At 41.1% G+C, this 25,099-nt stretch overlaps 1 protein-coding gene across 1 annotated transcript in view; it reads right to left on the bottom strand.

The window, feature by feature from the left end:
* The window catches only part of LOC141111478 (uncharacterized), a 315,956-nt gene extending 293,548 nt beyond the window's left edge, over window positions 1-22,408 (bottom strand). Inside the window, exons 1-7 of the mRNA XM_073603770.1 lie at window positions 22,294-22,408; window positions 21,948-21,980; window positions 10,999-11,043; window positions 9,734-9,769; window positions 8,506-8,538; window positions 5,885-5,917; window positions 3,505-3,549 (exon numbers count right to left, since the gene is read on the bottom strand). Of these exons, the coding sequence (XP_073459871.1) occupies window positions 3,505-3,549; window positions 5,885-5,917; window positions 8,506-8,538; window positions 9,734-9,769; window positions 10,999-11,043; window positions 21,948-21,980; window positions 22,294-22,408 (340 nt within the window). The remainder of the gene's footprint in view (window positions 1-3,504; window positions 3,550-5,884; window positions 5,918-8,505; window positions 8,539-9,733; window positions 9,770-10,998; window positions 11,044-21,947; window positions 21,981-22,293) is intronic.
* Window positions 22,409-25,099: the final 2,691 nt, after the last annotated feature.

A 25,099-nucleotide genomic window follows, 5' to 3' on the forward strand; every position in this document is an offset into this window, starting at 1 on the left:
CTGAAGACAAGCAGACTAAGGACATGGATTACTGGAACCATGTCCTGTGGTCTGATGAGACCAAGATAAACTGATTTGGCTCAGATGGTGACAAGCGTGTGTGGCGGCACCCAGGTGAGGAGGACAAAGACAAGTGTGTCTTGTCTACAGTCAAGCATGGTGGTGGGAGTGTCATGGTCTGGGGCTGCATGGGTGCTGGCGGAACTGGGGAGCTACAGTTCATTGACGACATCATGGAGCTGGTGGATGTTAGAGACCTTGCGCTCCTCCACCTTCTGTTTGAGGATGCCCCACTGATGCTCAATAGGGTTTAGGTCTGGAGACATGCTTGGCCAGTCCATCACCTTTACCTTCAGCTTCTTTAGCAAGGCAGTGGTCATCAAGACCTGCTGCTTTCAAGCTCTCTCATCTCCTCCTCCCATGCTCGTCTCCAGGATTTCTCAAGAGCCTCTCCCATCCTCTGGAACTCGCTACCTCCATCTATCCGGCTATCCCCTACTCTTGCTACCTTCAGGCGATCCCTGAAAACTCATCTCTTCAGGAAATCCTATCACGTCTCCAACTAATCTCCTACCACTTCCAACAGCTCATTCCCCTCAATTACAACCTTTTGTACCACCTGCCCCACCCTATTAGATTGTAAGCTCTTCTGAGCAGGGCCCTCTTAATCCTCTTGTATTTTATTGTATTATAACTGTATTGTCTCCCTTTTATATTGTAAAGCGCTGCGTAAACTGTTGGTGATATATAAATCCTGTATAATAATAATAATAATCTTGGAGGTGTGTTTGGGGTCACATGACCACCCATGTCCTTAGTCTGCTTGTCTAAAGCAAACTGCGCGCTTTCTTGTGCATTTTCTTTAGAAGAGGCTTCCTTTTGGCACGACAGCCATGCAGACCAATTTGATGCAGTGTGTGGCGTATGGTCTGAGTACTGACAGGCTGACCCCCCACCCCTACAACCTCTGCAGCAATGCTGGCAGCACTGATACGTCTATTTCCCAAAGACAACCTCTGGATATGATGCTGAGCACATGCACTCAACTTCTTTGGTGGACCATGGCGAGGCCTGTTCTGAGTGGAACCTGTCCTGTTATACCGCTGTATGGTCTTGGCCAGCGTGCTGCATCTCAGTTTCAGGGTCTTGGCAGTTTTCCTATAGCCTAGGCCATCTTTATGTAGAGCGACAATTTTTTTTTTCAGATCCTCAGAGAGTTCTTTGCCATGAGGTGCCATGTTGAACTTCCAGTGACCAGTATGAGAGAGTGAGAGCGATAACACCAAATTTAACACACCTGCTCCCCATTCGCACCTGAGACACTAATGAGTCACATGACCCCAGAGAGGGAAAATGGCTAATTGGGCCCAATGTGGACATTTTGACTCACTTTTGTTGTCAGCGGTTTAGACATTAATGGCTGTGTGTTGAGTTATTTTGAGGGGACATCAAATTTACACTGTTATACAAGCTGTACACTCACTACTTTACATTACACTACTATATATATATATATATATATATATATATATATATATATATATATTTATATATACACACACACACAGGTCCAGGAGCGCCACCCCCCCATCCATGCGTCCAGCCCACTAATCTACATGCAGGGTGCCAGATGCAGGGATTTCCATGGGTTTTTTTTAAGCAATATTAGAGCCTGAGGTTCTATTTGGCTTAAAAAAGGGTGTGCTTGGGGCACAGAGCACTGCGCCATGAGCCCACCCAGTTGTGTGACATTAGTGTATTAATATTGGCTATTGTCTTCCTGATTCTCCTCCTGACCAATCAGGAAGCAGTTCCTGAGACCCGATTGGCCAGGGAGTCTTAAAACTCCCGGCCAATCAGGTCTTAGTCAGGACCCACTTCCTGTTCAGCCTGGAGGAGAAGCAATGGCCCCGGAGCGAGGAGCTGCAGCCCGGATCCATGTCTGCCTGATCTGCCTCCTTCCTAAGGTAAGGTGGCCTCTGATCGCTGCCACATTCACATCCTGCCCGTCTCCTGTATTGAGTATTGAGTGCATCCTATACTGTACATGAACAGACTTTTCACTAATGCCGCGTACACACGAGCGGACTTTTCGACCAGACTGGTCCGACGGACTTTCCGATGGACTTTCGACAGACTTTTGACGGACTTCCGATGGACTTTTGAACAAACAGACTTGCCTATACACGATCACACCAAAGTCTGATGGATTCGTACGTGATGACATACGACCAGACTAAAATAAGGAAGTTGATAGCCAGTAGCCAATAGCTGCCCTAGCATGGGTTTCATCTGTCGGACTAGCATACAGACAAGCTGATTTTTCGACCGGATTCGAGTCCATTGGAAAGATTTGAAGCATATTTCAAATCTAAACTCCGTCAGATTTTCAACTGGAAAAGTCCGCTGAAGGTCAGATGAAGCCCACACACGATCGGATTGTCCGCCGGACTCGGTCGGTCGGACCAGTCCGGTCGAAAAGTCCGCTCATGTGTACGCGACATAAGACAACATTTCTGTATTAAAAATCTTTTTTTTTTTTTTTTTAATTGGTCTTATGTAATATTCATATGTAACATACAATGATTTCTGCCTGGCTGCTCTTCCGAATTGCCAACAACAGTTCCTGGCATGAACACCCCGTGGGAGTGAAGACCTGGATATTTCCACCGTCGGCTGCCCACTTCTAATCACCACTTGTGATGTCGGGTGAATAAAGGAGAAGTACGGGGAAAGCTCTTCTGGCTGCACTTCTCCTATGGATCACAGGAGAGCACTTCGTTCAGCACTTCTGTGACTTGTTTTACCTGACGTCATTCAAAAACCTGGGCGGTCTGAGCTGGCCGGGAATTTGGCACGAAACGCGTTACCTTTTAACGTTCCTGTCAGTTTAATGTCTCAATAAAGATACCAAGGAGTGCAGAAATATTCCGGATTTGTGAATGTTACTGAATCTCACAGACGAGCTGTGCAGCCCCCTGGGTTCAGTTCACTCACCTGGAGCGTCATTATTTTGGTCTAATCCTTGTTGTGAACCACTTTAAAGCTACTAATGATAGGAAATGACTTTTTGGGTATCCCTAACCCTCTCTTCCTCAAATGCTCATAAATAAAACAAAAGCAAAAGTAATCTACTTCTAACTACTACAAGCGATGGTCTTATTCTGAGGACAAATATGTCTGGGAGCTTTATTACAGTATAGGGGGGTCACATAACCCTAGGGCTATTAGAATCACATATACAGTATGCGCACTTTAAAAATATTTTTTTCTATATTAAATCATTTTTAAAAAAATTAGATAATGAAAAGCTATCAGCTCTGCTTATCTTGGGGGAGAACAATAAAAATTAACCTACAAAGTGTATGTTCACCTAGGCGGGTATCGGGGTAATATTGACTGAATTCATTGAACAGCCAGATCAGAGACTCTCCTTGTATTTCATGCCTATCTTAGCAATTCATCACAGTGATTATGCTTTATTTATTATATTTTCATACTCACCGATGGCTTCTGTTACTGGGCGCCCATTGGCATGACCTTTTGCACCTAAGAAAAAACAAAAACATAGAGCAAATATATATACTGTATACCAATACTAATATATACTATATATATATATATATATATATATATATATATATATATATATATATATATATATATATATATATATATATATGTATATATATATATATATATATATATATATATGTATATATATATATATATATATGTATATATATATATATATATATATATATATATATATATATATATACACACACACACAGGTCCAGGGGCACCACCCTCCCTATCCATGCGTCCAGCCCACTAATATACATGCAGGGTGCCAGATGCAGGGATTTCCATGTTTTTTTTTTAAGCACTATTAGAGCCTGAGGCTCGAATTGGCTTAAAAAAGGGTGTGCTTGGGGCACAGAGCACTGCGCCATGTCTTCCTGATTCTCCTCCCGGCCAATCAGGAAGCAATTCCTTAGACCTGATTGGCCAGGGAGTCTTAAAACTCCCGGCCAATCAGGTCTCAGTCAGGACCCACTTCCTGTTGGGCCTGGAGGAGAAGCAATGGCCCCGGAGCGAGGAGCTGCAGCCCGGATCCATGTCTGCCTGATCTGCCTCCTTCCTAAGGTAAGGAGGCCTCTGATCGCTGCCACATTCACATCCTGCCCGTCTCCTGCATGCAGGGGGGGGTCACATTCCCGCCTGTCTCCTGGGGGGGGTTGGCATTGGTTTGCCACCCCCCCAAAATATTGAGCACCAGCCGCCACTGCACAGGTCTGCTGTTAGAAATCACAGGACCCTCTTCAGCACACCTGACAGCCCCTCCCCACCCAAAAAAAAAGCAGAATTATATTTTCGCTAAAAATACTCTAAAGTAATTATTAGAAGACAAATACAACATAACTTACAAAAATTTCTGCTAAATCTAAAAGATAAAACCACATTGAATTAACCACTTGCTGGCGGCTCGTAGAAGGGCAATCCCATACGTCTATGTTAGCTAGTTGACATGCGCAGATCGTGCCACCTGGGCATGTAGAGACACACTCCCATCACCTGCTGTGTCCACCAAGCAATCACATGGTCTCTGGCTACCTGTACAATGTGATTAGCTGTAGCCAATCATAGACAGCTAAAACAATCTCCTATATCAGTGATTCTCAACCAGGGTTCCTCCAGAGGTTGCCAGGGGTTCCTTCAACATTGGCCAATTTCTGCTTCTCAGATAAGTTCCCACTGACACTATTGATCTTTTTAACTATCTGTAAAGAGGTAATTCTTCCCAATGAGTGTAAGGACCGTTCTTCCCACTGACCATCACACTAAGGTATCATGAGTTGTAGATTTCTAATTTTTAGCAGGGGTTCCCTGAGACCGCAGAACTATTTCAAGGGTTCCTCTGTGTTGAAAAGGTTGAGAAAGGCTGGTCTTTATACTGATCTGCACTGTATAAAGCAATAACAGCGTAAAAAAAATCCCTGATCACTCCCCAGAGTAATATAATGTCACTATGGTGACACTGAGCTGCTCTGATGACAGTATGTAAAAAAAAAAAAAAAAAAATTAAAAAGGAAAAAAATGTTTACAAATTGAATATAAAGTATTTATTTATTTATTTATTTTTTACATACTGTCACTATTTAGTGTCCCTGATCACCGCCACACCAGGTTTAAGATGAAGCTGTACTGCACTGGTGACAGTATGTAAAAAAAAATATATATACTGTGATTTTTTCTTTTATTTCATTTCTTAATTTTCAAAAAAATTGTGACAAAAAAAAAATTACAATTTCAAAAAACTTGCCATGCCTCTTATTAAATACCTCAGACTGTCTACTTGATAAAAAGGGGTAATTTGGGGGGTATTTGTACTTTCCTGGCATTTTAAGGCCCTCAAAAAAATAAGATCAGCGGTTAATACATGAGGATTGATCAATTTTAAATATATACACCGTAATTTGTAGAAGCTATCACTTTCACACAAACCAATTATTATACACTTATTGGGATTATTTTTTCTTTTTTACCAGAGATATGTAGTAGAATACATTGTGGCCTAAATTTATGAAGAACTTTGATCTTATTGGATATGTTTTATAACAGAAAGTAGAAAATGAGGTGAGGTGATAAAATACCACCAGAAGAAAGCTCTATTTGTGTGAAAAAAAAATAATAATTTAAATGTGATTTGGGTAAGGGGTTGCATGACTGAGCAATTGCCATTCAAAGTAGCGCAGTGCTGAATAGAAATAAATGGGGTAAAAGCTCCTGGAGCTCAAGGCGGTTCAAGACCCATAAGCTGTATTCAATACATAATATGCTCATACAGGATATAAACTAGAGCTCCCTTTTCATCACTTACCTGAAAGCTTGTCAGAATCGCAAATGATTTTGTCTAAATGAAAGAAATAACAATATGTATAACTTAAAAAATTGTGAAAATTATATTTTTTTAAGGGCCAGGAACACATAGAAAGCAAAACTAGTTGCAGCTATAAGTGACCTTTTCTTGGTATCATTCTCCATTGATTATTCAGTAGAATATGACATCATTGGTGGCAGAATTGTCTCAGTTTGCTAAGATTTTGTAATAATGATTTGCCATTATTTTCAAACATTTCCACCGTTCTCCCACCATCTCTGACACTGGTGGAGACATTGTCTCAGTTCCACCCTCTGAGCTTTTCTCTCTTTTTCCCCCAGGTACATGCTGGAGGCTTTTTCCACCATCTGTTGGCCACATCTGATCACCAGTGGCGGTGCGTCCATAGAGGGCGCAGGAGTGCCGCCCCCCTCTCTCCTGCACCCCTCAATCTTCAATTGATGGGCACAGTGGCTGCGTTTGATGGGCACAGTGAGGCTGCAATTGATTTTTTTTTTTTTTTTTTCAGTTTGTTTGCGCCCCCCTAAAAATTTTGAGCACCAGCCGCCACTGCTGAACACCATTTGTGATATCAAGTGATTAAAGGAGAAGTATGGCCAAAGCTATTTTATCTATACTTCTATGGATCATTGGACTGCACTTTGTTCTGCACTCCTGTGACCTGTTTTCTGGTGTCTCTCATCTTCCTCTTGGCAATACCCCACAGATTCTCTATGGGGTTTAGGTCAGGGGAGTTTGCTGGCCAATCGAGCACAGTGATACCATGATCATGTGACTAGGTATTAGTAGTTTTGGTAGTGTGGGAGGTGCCAAGTCCTGCTGGAAAATTAAATCAGCATCTCCATAAAGCTGGTCAGCAGAGGGAAGCGTGAAGAGCTCTAGAATTTCCTAGTAGAGGACTGCGCTGACTTTGGACTTAAGAACACAGAGGACCAACACCAGCAGATGACATGACTCCCCAAATCATCACTGACTAGAATATTTTGCATTTCATTTGGAAACGAAGGTCCCAGAGTCTGGAGGAAGAGTGGAGAAGCACAGAATCCAAGTTGCATGAGGTCCAGTGTGAAGTTTCCACAGTCGGTGATGATTTGGGGAGTCGTGTCATCTGCTGGTGTTGGTCCTCTGTGTTTTATCAAGTCCAAAGTCAGTGCAGCCCTCTACCAGGAGATTCTAGAGCTCTTCATGCTTCCCTCTGCTGACCAGCTTTATGGAGATGCTGATTTCATTTTCCAGTAGGTCTTGGCACCTCCCACACTGCCAAAACTACCCATACCTGGTCACATGATCATGGTATCACTGTGCTCGATTGGTCAGCAAACTCACCTGACCTAAATCCCATAGAGAATCTGTGGGGTATTGTCAAGATGAAGATGAGAGACACCAGACCCAACAATGCAGACGAGCTGAAGGCCGCTATCAAAGCAACCTGGACTTCTATAACACCTCAGCAGTGCCACAGGCTGATCTCCTCCATGCCACGCCGCATTGATGCCGTAATTTATGCAAAAGGAGCCCCGACCAAGTATTGAGTGCATCCTATACTGTACATGGACAGACTTCTCACTAATGCCGCGTACACACGAGCGAACTTTTCGACCAGACTGATCTGACGGACTTTCCGACGGACTTCCGATGGACTTTTGAATAAACGGACTTGCCTGCACATGATCACACCAAAGTCCGATGGATTCGTACGTGATGACGTACGACCGGACTAAAATAAGGAAGTTGATAGCCAGTAGCCAATAGCTGCCCTAGCATGGGTTTTCGTCTGTCGGACTAGCATACAGATGAGCGGATTTTTCGACCGGATTCGAGTCCGTCGGAAAGATTTGTAGCATGTTTCAAATCTAAACTCCGTCAGATTTTCAACTGGAAAAGTCCGCTGAAGGTCCGACGAAGACCACACACGATTGGATTGTCCGTCGGACCAGTCCGGTCGAAAAGTCAGCTCGTGTGTACGCGGCATAAGACAACATTTCTGTATTAAAAATCTTTTTTTTTTTTTTTTTAATTGGTCTTATGCAATATTCTAATTTTCTGACATAATGAATTTTGGCTTTTGAGATCGGCCGTCAGTACATTAGGACTGATCAATTCTCAAATATATAGCCCATAGTTTGTAGACGCTATAACTTTCACACAAACCAATTAATATACACTTATTGGGATTTTTTTTTTTACCAAAGACATGTAGTAGAATACTTTTTGCCCTACATTTATAAAAAAAAAAAAAAAAAAAAAACTTTGATTTTTTTTATATGTTTTTATAATAGAAAGTAAAAAATATTATTTTTTTTCAAAATCTTCAAATTTTTTTGTTTATATAATATATAGATTAAAAAAATTCCAGTTATGACCAAATACCACCAAAAAAAAGCTTTATTTGTGTAAAAAAATCATATAAATTTCATTTGGTTATAGTGTTGCATGCAATTACCAGGTAAAGTAGTCCAGTGCTGAATAGCAAACAATGGCCTGGTCATGGAGGGGATAAACCTTCCAGAGGTGGATAATATCGGATGTCATAGATCCATAAGCTGTATTCAGTACATGATATACTTATACAGGACTAGAGCTTCCCTTTCATCACTTACCTGAAATCTCCTCAGCATTATCAAAGATTGATTCTAAATGAAAGAAATAGGAATATGTATAATTTCATGAAAATCATTTTTAAAGGCCAGGAACACATAAAAAACAAAACTAGTTGCATCTATAAGTGACCTTTTCTTGGTATCATCCTCCATTGATTATTCAGTAGAATATTACATCATTGGTGGCAGAATTGTCTCAGTTTGCTAAGATTTTGTAATAATGATTTTCCATTATTTTCAGCCATTTCCACCGTTCTCCCACCATCTCCGACACTGGAGGAGACATTGTCTCAGTTCCACCCTCTGAGCCTTTCTCTCTTTTTCCCCACTGGCACATGCAATGCTTTTTGCCTGGCTGCTCTTCCACACAAAGTGCCAACAGCCATTCCTGGCATGAACACCCCGTGGGAGTGAAGACCTGGATATTTCCACCATCTGTTGCCCACATCTGATTACCACTTCTGATATCAAATGATTAAAGGAGAAGTATGACCAAAGCTATTTTATCTATACTTCTATGGATCATTGGACTGCACTTTGTTCTGCACTCCTGTGACCTGTTTTCTGGTGTCTCTCACCTTCCTCTTGGCAATACCCCACAGATTCTCTATAGGGTTTAGGTCAGGCGAGTTTGCTGGCCAATGGAGCACAGTGATACCATGATCATGTGACCAGGTATTGGTAGTTTTGGCAGTGTGGGAGGTGCCAAGTCCTGCTGGAAAATTAAATCAGCATCTCCATAAAGCTGGTCAGCAGAGGGAAGCATGAAGAGCTCTAGAATCTCCAGGTAGAGGGCTGCGCTGACTTTGGACTTGATAAAACACAGAGGACCAACACCAACAGATGAAACGACTCCCCAAATCATCGCTGGAAAATTTTGCATTTCATTTGGAAACTAATCTGGAGGAGGAGTGGAGAGGCAAAGGATCCAAGTTGCATGAGGTCCAGTGTGAAGTTTCCACAGTCAGTGATGATTTGGGGAGCCATGTCTTCTGCTGTTGTTGGTCCTCTGTGTATTATCAAGTCCAAAGTCAGCCGCAGCCGGAATTCATGCAAAAGGATGCAATTGCCAATTGAAGTAGCGCAGTGCTGAATAGCAAACAATGGCCTAGTCATGGAGGGGATAAAACCTTCCAGAGGTGGATAATACCGGATGTCATAGATCCATATGCTGTATTCAGTACATGATATACTTATACAGGACTAGAGCTTCCCTTTCATCACTTACCTGATATCTCCGCAGCATCATCATCAAAGATTGATTCTAAATGAAAGAAATAGAAATATGTATAATTGCATGAAAATCATTTTTAAGGGCCAGGAACACATAAAAAACAAAACTAGTTGCAGCTATAAGTGACCTTTTCTTGGTATCATTCTCCATTAATTATTCAGTAGAATATTACATCATTGGTGGCAGAATTGTCTCAGTTTGCTAAGATTTTACAATAATGATTTTCCATCATTTTCAGCCATTTCCACCGTTCTCCCACCATCTCCAACACTGGTGGAGACATTGTCTCAGTTCCACCCTCTGAGCTTTTCTCTCTTTTATCGCAGGTACACCGCCTGTAACATACAATGCTTTCTGCCTGGCTGCTCTTCCAAATTGCCAACAACCGTTCCTGACATGAACACCCCATGGGAGTGAAGACCTGGATATTTCCACCGTCTGTTGCCTACATCTGATCACCACTTGTGATGTCTGGTGAATAAAGGAGAAGTACGGGGAAAGCTCCTCTGGCTGTACTTCTCCTATGGATCACAGGAGAGCACTTCGTTCTGCACTTCTGTGACTTGTTTTCAGCTGACGTCATTCAAAAACCTGGGAGGTCTGAGCTGGCTGTGAATTTAGCACGAAACGCGTCATCTTTTAACGTTCCTGTCAGTTTAATGTGTCAATAAAGATCCCAAGGAGTGCAGAAATATTCCGGATTTGTGAATGTTACTGAATCTCACAGACGAGCTGTGCAGCCCCCTGGGTTCGGGTCACTCACCTGGAGCGTCATTATTTTGGTCTAATCCTTGTTGTGAACCACTTTAAAGCTACTAATGATAGGAAATGGCTTTTTGGGTATCCCTAACCCTCTCTCCCTCAAATACTCATAAATAAAACCAAAGTAAAAGTAATCTACTTCTAACTACTACAAGCGATGGTCTTATTCTGAGGACAAATATGTCTGGGAGCTTTATTACAGTATAGGGGGTCACATAACCCTAGGGCTATTAGAATCCCATATACAGTATGTGCCCTTTAAAAATATTTTGTTTCTATATTAAATAATTTTTTTTAAAAAGTAGATAATCAAAAGCTTATGTGGGGGGAGAACAATAAAGATTAACCTACAAAGTGTATGTTCACCTAGGCGGGTATGGGGGTAATATGGACTGGATTCATTCAACAGCCAGATCAGAGACTCTCCCCGTATTTCATGCCTATCATAGCAATTCATCACAGTGATTATGCTTTATTCCTTATAGTTTCACACTCACCATTGGCTTCTGTTACTGGGCGCCCATTGGCATGACCTTTTGCACCTAAGAAAAAACAAAAACAAAGAGCAAATATATATATATATATATATATATATATATATATATATATATATATATATATATATATATATATATATAAAATGTGTGTATAAATATATAGATATAGATAGATATATCTATATCTATCTATCGATCGATCAATCGATATATATATATATATATATATATATATATACAGTATCTCACACAAGTAAGTACACCCCTCACATTTGTGTAAATCTTTTCTTCTATCTTTTCATGTGACAACACTGAAGAAATGACACTTGTCTACAATGTAAAGTAGTGAGTGTACAGCTTGTATAACAGTGTAAATTTGCTGTCCCCTCAAAATAACTCAACACAGCCATTAATGTCTAAACCGCTGGCAACAAAAGTCAGTACACCCCTAAGTGAAAATGTCCAAATTGGGCCCAATTAGCCATTTTCCCTCTCCCCGGTGTCATGTGACTCTTTAGTGTTACAAGGTCTCAGGTGTGAATAGGAAGCAGGTGTGTTAAATTTGGTGTTATCGCTCTCACTCTCTCATACTGGTCACTGGAGGTTCAACATGGCACCTCAAGAACTATCTGAGGATCTGAAAAAAAGAATTGTTGCTTTACATAAAGATGGCCTAGGCTATAAGAAGATTACGTATGTATTGGTATTCCGCGCTTAGGACGGGCTTGTAACCGAACTGCAGCCCCCCAGATAAAGAAAGCACCTAGGTGCGATCCAAATGCTATAAACCCTGAGAAAATAGGGGATTGGCGCTGTTCACTGGTGAAAAAAATAAATTAAACTATAAACAGACTCTTAACACAAGGGGAACATTACACCACAATTCTGGGTGAATGAAAAGTGAAACACAGTAAAATAGTATGTGTAAATAAATGTACTTGCTAAAAATACCAAAGTATGTGCAAACTGCCCAAAGTGAAGTTATATAAAATAATGGATAAAGCTCCAAACAATAATATAAGTGAATGATCAATCAGGTGTATAAAAAAATAAAATTTCACAAGATCCAAGGATAATAATCATTGAAAGGTATAAGTGAATTATGCCCCAAAAAAACACAAACACAGTGTTGCCCACTCCAGAGTGGTGTATATACTAGTAAAGTGAGATTGGATGGTGTTCAAAATAATAAAACCAAAAAAAAAAAAGGACAATTTACATATGGTGTGCATAAAAGTGTGGTGTTAAGGATAAAAATTAATAAATGAAAAAATATAAAATTAATAAATGAAAAAAATGAAAAAGTCCATGCATGCAAAAAATTCCAGAAAATGCCAAAAAATGCTGTATATATTAAAATGCTATAAATATTAAAAAAAGTCCAGTGTGCATAAAAAGTTCTTGTGCAACAAGCTAGTGTATATCTATTGGGACGGACTTACCTGGAACCATTTGAAGATACACTAGCTTGTTGCACAAGAACTTTTTATGCACACTGGACTTTTTTTAATATTTATAGCATTTTAATATATACAGCATTTTTTGGCATTTTCTGGAATTTTTTGCATGCATGGACTTTTTCATTTTTTTCATTTATTAATTTTATATTTTTTCATTTATTAATTTTTATCCTTAACACCACACTTTTATGCATGCCATATGTAAATTGTCTTTTTTTGTTTTTTTTTGTTTTATTATTTTTTATTTTTTGAACACCATCCAATCTCACTTTACTAGTATATACACCACTCTGGAGTGGGCAACACTGTGTTTGTGTTTTTTTGGGGCATAATTCACTTATACCTTTCAATGATTATTATCCTTGGATCTTGTGAAATTTTATTTTTTTATACACCTGATTGATCATTCACTTATATTATTGTTTGGAGCTTTATCCATTATTTTATATAACTTCACTTTGGCAGTTTGCACATTCTTTGGTATTTTTAGCAAGTACATTTATTTACACATACTATTTTACTGTGTTTCACTTTTCATTCACCCAGAATTGTGGTGTAATGTTCCCCTTGTGTTAAGAGTCTGTTTATAGTTTAATTTATTTTTTTCACCAGTGAACGGCGCCAGTCCCCTATTTTCTCAGGGTTTATAGCTATAAGAAGATTGCCAAGACCCTGAAACTGAGCTGCAGCACGGTGGCCAAGACCATACAGACCATATTAGATTGTAAGCTCTTCTGAGCAGGGCCCTCTTAATCCTCTTGTATTTTATTGTATTATAACTGTATTGTCTCCCTTTTATATTGTAAAGCCCTGCGTAAACTGTTGGTGATATATAAATCCTGTATAATAATAATAATAATCTTGGAGGTGTGTTTGGGGTCACATGACCATCCATGTCCTTAGTCTGCTTGTCTAAAGCAAACTGCGCGCCCTTCTTGTGCATCATCTTTAGAAGAGGCTTCCTTTTGGCACGACAGCCATGGAGGCCAATTTGATGCAGTGTGCGGCGTATGGTCTGAGCACTGACAGGCTGACCCCCCACCCCTACAACCTCTGCAGCAATGCTGGCAGCACTCCTACGTCTATTTCCCAAAGACAACCTCTGGATATGACGCTGAGCACGTGACCTCAACTTCTTTGGTGGACCATGGCGAGGTCTGTTCTGAGTGGAACCTGTCCTGTTATACCACTGTATGGTCTTGGCCACCGTGCTGTAGCTCTGTTTTAGGGTCTTGGCAATCTTCTTATAGCCTAGGCCATCTTTATGTAGAGCAACAATTCTTTTTTTCAGTTCTTTGCCATGAGGTGCCATGTTGAACTTCCAGTGACCAGTATGAGAGAGTGAGAGCGATAACACCAAATTTAACACACCTGCTCCCCATTCGCACCTGAGACACTAATGAGTCACATGACCCCAGAGAAGGAAAATGGCTAATTGGGCCCAATGTGGACATTTTTACTCACTTTTGTTGCCAGCGGTTTAGACATTAATGGCTGTGTGTTGAGTTATTTTGAGGGGACAGCAAATTTACACTGTTATACAAGCTGTGCACTCACTACTTTACATTACACTAATATATGTATATATATATATATATACATACATATACATATACACACACACAGGTCCAGGGGCGCCACCCCCCCTATCCATGCATCCAGCCCACTAATCTAGAGCCGTCGGCTCTAATAGGCTTCCAAATTGGTAAACAGCGGGCTCACTGCTGTGCGTTTGCTGCTTACGTAGTGCTGTGTTAGGGAATCGATTTATTTGATTCCCTAACACTGACCTGCCTCTCAGCCAATCAGGTGCACCGGGTCTGGTTACCTGTCACCTGATTGGCTGAAGCGACAGGCGCTGTGATTGGACGCCAGGCGTCCAATCATAGCAGAAGAGGATGGGAGAAGACATCGAGGACTCGGAGGGAGCGTGGAGGACAGCGCTGACCCGAGACAGGTAAGTGCCACGCGGGGGGGCACACTGGCAGCAATTGATGGTTACAGTAGCTGCATTTGATGGCACAGTGGCTGCGCTTGATTACACAGTGGCAGCGTTTAATAGGCACAGCGGTGGCAATTTATGGGTACAGTGGCTTCGTTTGATGGCAAAGTGGCTGCGTTTGATGGGCACAGTGAGGCTGCAATTGATGGGGTTTTTTTTTCAGTTTGTTTGCGCCCCCCATAAAAATTTTGAGCACCAGCCGCCGCTGCTGAACACCATTTGTGATATCAAGTGATTAAAGGAGAAGTATGGCCAAAGCTATTTTATCTATACTTCTATGGATCATTGGACTGCACTTTGTTCTGCACTCCTGTGACCTGTTTTCTGGTGACTCTCACCTTCCTCTTGGCAATACCCCACAGATTCTCTATGGGGTTTAGGTCAGGTGAGTTTGCTGGCCAATGGAGCACAGTGATACCATGATCATACGACCAGGTATTGGTAGTATTGGTAGTGTGGGAGGTGCCAAGTCCTGCTGGAAAATTAAATCAGCATCCCCATAAAGCTGGTCAGCAGAGGGAAGCATGAAGAGCTCTAGAATTTCCTAGTAGAGGACTGCACTGACTTTGGACTTAAAAACACAGAGGACCAACACCAGCAGATGACACGGCTCCCCAAATCATCACTGACTAGAATATTTTGCATTTCATTTGGAAACGAAGGTCCCAGAGTCTCTAGGAAGAGTGGAGGAAGAGTAGAGAAGCACAGAATACAAGTTGCATGAGGTCCAGTGTGAAGTTTCCACAGTCGGTGATGATTTGGGGAGTCGTGTCATCTGCTGGTGTTGGTCCTCTGTGTTTTATCAAGTCCAAAGTCAGCGCAGTCCTCTACCAGGAAATTCTAGAGCACCTCATGCTTCCCTCTGCTGACCAGCTTTATGGAGATGCTGATTTCATTTTCCAGTAGGTCTTGGCATCTGCCCACACTGCCAAAACTACCAATACCTGGTCACATGATCATAGTATCACTGTGCTCGATTGGTCAGCAAACTCACCTGACCTAAATCCCATAGAGAATCTGTGGGGTATTGTCAAGAGGAAGATGAGAGACACCAGACCCAACAATGCAGACGAGCTGAAGGCCGCTATCAAAGCAACCTGGACTTCTATAACACCTCAGCAGTGCCACAGGCTGATCCCCTCCATGCCACACCGCATTGATGCCGTAATTCATGCAAAAGATGCCCGACCAAATATTGAGTGTATCCTATACTGTACATGGACAGACTTTTCACTAATGCCGCGTACACACGAGCAGACTTTTCGACCAGACTGGTCCGACGGACTTTCCGACGGACTTTCGACAGACTTTTGACAGACTTCCGATGGACTTTTGAACAAACGGACTTGCCTGCACACGATCACACCAAAGTCTGACGGATTCGTACGTGATGACATACGACCGGACTAAAATAAGGAAGTTGATAGCCAGTAGCCAATAGCTGCCCTAGCGTGGGTTTTCGTCCGTTGGAATAGCATACAGAAGAGCGGATTTTTCGACCGGATTCGAGTCCGTCGGAAAGATTTGAAGCATGTTTCAAATGTAAACTCCGTCAGATTTTCAACTGGAAAAGTCCGCTGAAGGTCCAATGAAGACCACACACGATCGGATTGTCCGGTCGAAAAGTCAGCTCGTGTGTACGCGGCATAAGACAACATTTCTGTATTAAAAATCTTTGTTTTTTTTTTTTTTTTTAATTGGTCTTATGTAATATTCTAATTTTCTGACATAATGAATTTTGGGTTTTGAGATCGGCCGTCAGTACGTTAGGACTGATCAATTCTCAAATATATATACCATAATTTGTAGACGCTATAACTTTCACACAAACCAATTAATATACACTTATTGGGATTTTTTTTTTTTTTTACCAGAGATATGTAGTAGAATACTTTTTGGCCTACATTTATAAAAAAAAAAAAACTTAGTTTTTTTTTGGATATGTTTTTATAATAGAAAGTAAAAAATATTATTTTTTTTCAAAATCTTCAAATTTTTTGTTTATATAATATATACATTAAAAAAAAATCCCAGTGGTGACCAAATACCACCAAAACAAAAGCTGTATTTGTGTAAAAAAATCATATAAATTTTATTTGGTTATAGTGTTGCATGCTATTACCAGTTAAAGTAGCGCAGTGCTGAATAGCAAACAATGGCCTGGTCATGGAGGGGATAAACCTTCCAGAGGTGGATAATACCGGATGTCATAGATCCATAAGCTGTATTCAGTACATGATATACTTATACAGGACTAGAGCTTCCCTTTCATCACTTACCTGAAATCTCCTCAGCATTATCAAAGATTGATTCTAAATGAAAGAAATAGGAATATGTATAATTTCATGAAAATCATTTTAAAGGCCAGGAACACATAAAAAACAAAACTAGTTGCATCTATAAGTGACCTTTTCTTGGTATCATTCTCCATTGATTATTCAGTAGAATATTACATCATTGGTGGCAGAATTGTCTCAGTTTGCTAAGATTTTGTAATAATGATTTTCCATCATTTTCAGCCATTTCCACCGTTCTCCCACCATCTCCGACACTGGTGGAGACATTGTCTCAGTTACACCCTATGAGCTTTTCTCTCTTTTTCCCCACTGGTACATGCAATGCTTTTTGCCTGGCTGCTCTTCCACACAAAGTGCCAACATCCATTCCTGGCATGAACACCCCGTGGGAGTGAAGACCTGGATATTTCCACCGTCTGTTGCCCACATCTGAACACCATTTATGATATCAAATGATTAAAGGAGAAGTATGGCCAAAGCTATTTTATCTATACTTCTATGGATCATTGGACTGCACTTTGTTCTGCACTCCTGTGACCTGTTTTCTGGTGTCTCTCATCTTCCTCTTGGCAATACCCCACAGATTCTCTATGGGGTTTAGGTCAGGGGAGTTTGCTGGCCAATTGAGCACAGTGATACCATGATCATGTGACCAGGTATTGGTAGTTTGGCAGTGTGGGAGGTGCCAAGACCTGCTGGAAAATGAAATCAGCATCTCCATAAAGCCGGTCAGCAGAGGGAAGCATGAAGAGCTCTAGAATCTCCAGGTAGAGGGCTGCGCTGACTTTGGACTTGATAAAACACAGAGGACCAACACCAGCAGATGACACGACTCCCCAAATCATCACTGACTTCAATATTTTGCATTTAATTTGGAAATGAAGGTCCCAGAGTCTGGAGGAGGAGTGGAGAGACACAGGATCCAAGTTGCATGAGGTCCAGTGTGAAGTTTACGCAGTCGGTGATGATTTGGGGAGCCGTGTCATCTGCTGTTGTTGGTCCCCACTGTGTATTATCAAGTCCAAAGTCAGCGCAGCCGTAATTCATGCAAAAGGATGCAATTACCAGTTAAAGTAGTGCAGTGGTGAATAGCAAATAATGGCCTGATCATGGAGGGGATAAAACCTTCCAGAGGTGGATAATACCGGATGTCATAGATCCATAAGCTGTATTCAGTACATGATATACTTATACAGGACTAGAGCTTCCCTTTCATCACTTACCTATAACCTCTGCAGCATCACCAAAGAATGTTTCTAAATGAAAGAAATAGGAATATGTATAATTTCATGAAAATCATTTTTAAAGGCCAGGAACACATAAAAAACAAAACTAGTTGTGGCTATAAGTGACCTTTTCTTGGTATCATTCTCCATTGATTATTCAGTAGAATATTACATCATTGGGAGCAGAATTGTCTCAAGTTGCTAAGATTTTGCAATAATGATTTTCCATCATTTTCAGCCATTTCCACCGTTCTCCCACCATCTCCGATACTGGTGGAGACATTGTCTCACTTCCACACTCTCTTTTCCCGCAGGTACATCTTCTGCAACATGCAATGCTTTTTGCCTGGCTGCTCTTCCACACAAAGTGCCAACAGCCGTTCCTGGCATGAACACCCCATGGGAGTGAAGACCTGGATATTTCCACCGTCTTCTGCCCACATCTGATCACCACTTGTGATGTCGGGTGAATAAAGGAGAAGTACGGGGAAAGCTCCTCTGGCTGTACTTCTCCTATGGATCACAGGAGAGCACTTCGTTCTGCACTTCTGTGACTTGTTTTCAGCTGACGTCATTCAAAAACCTGGGAGGTCTGAGCTGGCCGGGAATTTGGCACGAAACGCGTCACCTTTTAACGTTCCTGTCAGTTTAATGTCTCAATAAAGATCCCAAGGAGTGCAGAAATATCCCGGATTTGTGAATGTTACTGAATCTCACAGACGAGCTGTGCAGCCCCCTGGGTTCGGGTCACTCACCTGGAGAGTCATTATTTTAGTCTAATCCTTGTTGTGAACCACTTTAAAGCTACTAATGATAGGAAATGACTTTTTGGGTATCCCTAACCCTCTCTCCCTCAAATGCTCATAAATAAAACCAAAGCAAAAGTAATCTACTTCTAACTACTACAAGCGATGGTCTTATTCTGAGGACAAATATGTCTGGGAGCTTTATTATAGTATAGGGGGGGCACATAACCCTAGGGCTATTAGATTCACATATACAGTATGAGCACTTTAAAAATATTTTTTTTCTATATTAAATAATTTTAAAAAAATTAGATAATCAAAAACTATCAGCTCTGCTTATCTGGGGGGTGAACAATAAAGATTAACCTACAAAGTGTATGTTCACCTAGGCAGATATCAGGGTAATATGGACTGGATTCATTGAACAGCCAGATCAGAGACTCTCCCCGTATTTCATGCCTATCTTAGCAATTCATCACAGTGATTATGCTTTATTTCTTATATTTTCACACTCACCGTTGTCTTCTGTTACTGGGCGCTCAATGGCATGACCTTTTGCACCTAAGAAAAAACAAAAACATAGAGCAAATATATATATATATACTGTATACTAATACTAATATATACTGTATATATATACAGTATATATATATATATATATATATATATATACGGCACAGTGGTGTAGTGGGTAGCACTCTCACCTAGCAGTAAGAAGGGTCACTGGTTCGAATCCCAACCACGACACTACCTGCTTGGAGTTTGCATGTTCTCCCTGTGCCTGCGTGGGTTTCCTCCGGGTACTCCGGTTTCCTCCCACACTCCAAAGACATGCTGGTAGGTTAATTGGATCCTGTCTAAATTGTCCCTAGTATGTATGAATGTGACTTAGGGACCTTAGATTGTAAGCTCCTTGAGGGTAGGGACTGATGTGAATGTACAATGTATATGTAAAGCGCTGCGTGAATTGACGGCGATATATAAGTACCTGAAATAAATAAATATATATATATATACACACACACAGGTCCAGGGACACCACCCCCCCTATCCATGCGTCCAGCCCACTAATCTACATGCAGGGTGCCAGATGCAGGGATTTCCATGTTTTTTTTAAGCACTATTAGAGCCTGAGGCTCTAATTGGCTTAAAAAAGGGTGTGCTTGGGGCGCAGAGCACTGCGCCATGAACCCACCCAGTTGTGTGACATTAGTGTATTAATATTGGCTATTGTCTTCCTGATTCTCCTCCCGGCCAATCAGGAAGCAGTTCCTGAGACCCGATTGGCCAGGGAGTCTTAAAACTCCCGGCCAATCAGGTCTCAGTCAGGACCCACTTCCTGTTCGGCCTGGAGGAGAAGCAATGGCCCCGGAGCGAGGAGCTACAGCCCGGATCCATGTCTGCCTGATCTGCCTCCTTCCTAAGGTAAGGAGGCCTCTGATCGCTGCCACATTCACGTCCTGCCCGTCTCCTGCATGCGGGGGGGGGTGGCCACATTCCCGCCTGTCTCCTGGGGGGGTGTTGGCATTGGTGTGCCACCCCCCCCCCCCAAAATATTGAGCACCAGCCGCCACTGCACAGGTCTGCTGTTAGAAATCACAGGACCCTATTCAGCACACCTGACAGCCCCTCCCCACCCAAAAAAAAGCAGAATTATATCTTCGCTAAAAATACTCTAAATTCATTATTAGAAGACAAATACAACATAACTTATAACATTTCTGCGAAATCAAAAGATAAAACCACATTGACTTAAGCACTTGCCGGCGGCTCGTAGAAGGGCAATCCCATACCTCTATGTTAGCTAGTTGACATGCGCAGCACGTGCCACCTGGGCATGTAGAGACACATTCCCATCACCTGCTGTGTCCACCAAGCAATCACATGGTGTCTGGCTACCTGTACAATGTGATTAGCTGTAGCCAATCATAGACAGCTAAAACTATTGCCTATATCAGTGATTCTCAACCAGGGTTCCTCCAGAGGTTGCCAGGGGTTCCTTCAACATTGGCCAATTTCTGCCTCTCAGATAAGTTCCCGCTGACGCTATTGATCTTTTTAACTATCTGTAAGGAGGTAATTCTTCCCAATGAGTGTAAGGACCGTTCTTCCCACTGACCATCACACTAATGTACCATGAGTTGTAGGTTTCTAATTTTTAGCAGAGGTTCCCTGAGACCGCAGAACTATTTCAAGAGTTCCTCTGTGTTAAAAAGGTTGAGAAAGGCTGGTCTATATACTGATCTGCACTGTATAAAGCAATAACAGCGTAAAAAAAATCCCTGATCACCCCCCAGAATAATATAATGTCACTATGCTGACACTGAGCTGCTCTGATGACAGTATGTAAAAAAAAAAAAATTAAAAAGGAAAAAATATTTACAAATTGAATATAAATTATTTATTTATTTATTTATTTATTTATTTATTTATTTATTTATTTATTTATTACATACTGTCACTATTTCGTGTCCCTGATCACCGCCACACCAGGTTTAAGATGAAGCTGCACTGGTGACAGTATGTAAAAAAAAAAAAAAACTGAAAATGTTTTTTTTATTTCATTTCTTAACTTTCAAAACAATTGTGACAAAAAAAAAATTACAATTTCAAAAAAACTTGCCATGCCTCTTACTAAATACCTCAGACTGTCTACTTGACAAAAAGGGGTCATTTGGGGGGTATTTGTACTTTCCTGGCATTTTAAGGCCCTCAAAAAAATCAGATCAGTGGTTAATACATCAGGAATGTTCAATTTTAAATATATACACCGTAATTTGTAGAAGCTATCACTTTCACACAAACCAATTACTATACACTTATTGGGATTATTTTTTTTTTTTACCAGAGATATGTAGTAGAATACATTGTGGCCTAAATTGATGAAGAACTTTGATTTTTATTGGATATGTTTTATAACAGAAAGTAGGAAATATTTGTTTTTGTTTTTTCAGAATTATAAAAAATAAAAAAACCCAGAGGTGATCAAATACCACCAGAAGAAAGCTCTATTTGTGTGAAAAAAATAATAATATAAATATCATTTGGGTACAGTGTTGCATGACTGAGCAATTGCCAGTTAAAGTAGCGCAGTGCTGAATAGAAATAAATGGGGTAAAAGCTGCTGGAGCTCAAGGCGGTTCAAGACCCATAAGCTGTATTCAATACATAATATACTCATATGGGATATAAACTAGAGCTTCCTTTTCATCACTTACCTGAAAGCTTGTCAGAATCGCGAACAATTTTGTCTAAATGAAAGAAATAACAATATGTATAACTTAAAAAATCGTGAAAAATATATTTTTTTTAAGGGCCAGGAACACATAGAAAGCAAAACTAGTTGCAGCTATAAGTGACCTTTTCTTGGTATCATTCTCCATTGATTATTCAGTAGAATATTACATCATTGGTGGCAGAATTGTCTCAGTTTTCTAAGATTTTGCAATAATGATTTGCCATTATTTTCAGCCATTTCCACCGTTCTCCCACCATCTCCGACACTGGTGGAGACATTGTCTCAGTTCCACCCTCTGAGCTTTTCTCTCTTTTTGGCGCAGGTACATGTGGGAGGCTTTTTGCCTGGCTGCTCTTCCACACAAAGTGCCAACAGCCATTCCTGGCATGAACACCCCGTGGGAGTGAAGACCTGGATATTTCCACCGTCTGCTGCCCACATCTGAACACCATTTGTGATATCAAGTGATTAAAGGAGAAGTATGGCCAAAGCTATTTTATCTATACTTCTCCTATGGATCATTGGACTGCACTTTGTTCTGCACTCCAGTGACCTGTTTTGTGGTGTCTCTCATCTTCCTCTTGGCAATACCCCACAGATTCTCTATGGGGTTTAGGTCAGGGGAGTTTGCTGGCCAATCCAGCACAGTGATACCATGATCATGTGACCAGGTATCGGTAGTTTTGGCATAGTGGGAGGTGCCAAGTCCCACTGGAAAATGAAATCAGCATCTCCATAAAGCTGGTCAGCAGAGGGAAGAATGAAGAGCTCTAGAATCTCCTGGTAGAGCTGCGCTGACTTGACTTGATAAAACACAGAGGACCAACACCAGCAGATGACATGGCTCCCCAAATCATCACCGACTGGAATATTTTGCATTTCGTTTGGAAATGAAAGTCCGGGAGTCTGGAGGAGAAGTGGAGAGGCACAGGATCCAAGTTGCATAAGGGCCAATGTGAAGTTTCCACAGTCAGTGATGATTTGGGGAGTCGTGTCATCTGCTGGTGTTGGTCCTCTGTGTTTTATCAAGTCCAAAGTCAGCGCAGCCCTCTACCAGGAGATTCTAGAGTTCTTCATGCTTCCCTCTGCTGACCCGGTTTATGGAGATGCTGATTTCATTTTCCAGCAGGACTTGGCACCTGTCCACACTGCCAAAACTACCAATACCTGGTCACATGATCATGGTATCACTGCGCTCGATAGATCAGCAAACTCACCTGACCTAAACCCCATAGAGGATTTGTCAAGAGGAAGATGAGAGACACCAGACCCAACAATGCAGAGGAGGTGAAGGCCGCTATCAAAGCAACCTGGGATTCCATCACACCACAGCAGTGCCACAGGCTGATCTCCTCCATGCCACGTCACATTGATGCCATAATTCATGCAAAAGGAGCCCCGACCAAGTATTGAGCGCATACTATACTGTACATGGACAGACTTCTCACTAAGACAACATTTCTGTATTCAAAATCCTTTTTTTTTCTATTGGTCTTATGTAATATTCTAATTTTCTGAGATAATGAATTTTGGGTTTTGAGATCGTCCGTCAGTACGTTAGGACTGATCATTTCTCAAATATATATCCCATAGTTTGTAGACGCTATAACTTCCACACAAACCAATTAATATACACTTATTGGGATTTTTTTTTTTTTTACCAAAGACATGTAGTAGAATACTTTTTGGCCTACATTTATTAAAAAAAAAAGAAAAAAACACGTTGATTTTATTGGATATGTTTTTATAATAGAAAGTAAAACATATTATTTTTTTTCAAAATCTTCAATATAGTATTGCATGCAATTACCAGTTAAAGTAGTCCAGTGCTGAATAGCAAACAATGGCCTGGTCATGGAGAGGATAAAACCGTCCAGAGGTGGATAATACTGGATGTCATAGATCCATAAGCTGTATTCAGTACATGATATACTTATACAGGACTAAGAGCTTCCCTTTCATCACTTACCTAAAAGCTCTGCAGCATTATAAAGGAATGATTCTAAATGAAAGAAATAGGAATATGTATAATTTCATGAAAATCATTTTTAAGGTCCAGGAACACATAAAAAACAAAACTAGTTGCAGCTCTAAGTGACCTTTTCTTGGTATCATTCTCCATTGATTATTCAGTAGAATATGACATCATTGGTGGCAGAATTGTCTCAGTTGTCTCAGTAAGATTTTGTAATGATTTTCCATAATTTTCAGCCATTTCCACCGTTCTCCCACCATCTCCAACACTGGTGGAGACATTGTCTCAGTTCCACCCTCTGAGCTTTTCTCTCTTTTATCGCAGGTACACCGCCTGTAACATACAATGATTTCTGCCTGGCTGCTCTTTTGAATTGCCAACAACAGTTCCTGGCATGAACACCCCGTGGGAGTGAAGACCTGGATATTTCCACCGTCTTCTGCCCACATCTGATCACCACTTGTGATGTCGGGTGAATAAAGGAGAAGTACGAGGAAAGCTCCTTTGGCTGCACTTCTTCTATGGATCACAGGAGAGCACTTCGTTCTGCACTTCTGTGACTTGTTTTCAGCTGACGTCATTCAAAAACCTGGGAGGTCTGAGCTGGCCGGGAATTTAGCACGAAACGCGTCACCTTTTAACGTTCCTGTCAGTTTAATGCGTCAATAAAGATACCAAGGAGTGCAGAAATATCCCGGATTTGTGAATGTTACTGAATCTCACAGACGAGCTGTGCAGCCCCCTGGGTTCGGGTCACTCACCTGGAGAGTCATTATTTTGGTCTAATCCTTGTTGTGAACCACTTTAAAGCTACTGATGATAGGAAATGACTTTTTGGGTATCCCTAACCCTCTCTCCCTCAAATACTCATAAATAAAACCAAATCAAAAGTAATCTACTTCTAACTACTACAAGCGATGGTCTTATTCTGAGGACAAATATTCCTGGGAGCTTTATTATAGTATAGGGGGTCACATAACCCTAGGGCTATTAGATTCACTTATACAGTGTGTGCACTTTCAAAATATTTTTTTCAATATTGCATAACTTTAAAAAAATCAGCTCTGCTTATCTTGCGGGAGAACAATAAAGATTAACCAACAAAGTGTATGTTCACCTAGGCGGGTATGGGGGTAATATTGACTGGATTAATTCAA

This window comes from Aquarana catesbeiana, linkage group LG10 (assembly GCF_042186555.1).
Source record: "Aquarana catesbeiana isolate 2022-GZ linkage group LG10, ASM4218655v1, whole genome shotgun sequence".
Taxonomy (NCBI): domain Eukaryota; kingdom Metazoa; phylum Chordata; class Amphibia; order Anura; family Ranidae; genus Aquarana; species Aquarana catesbeiana.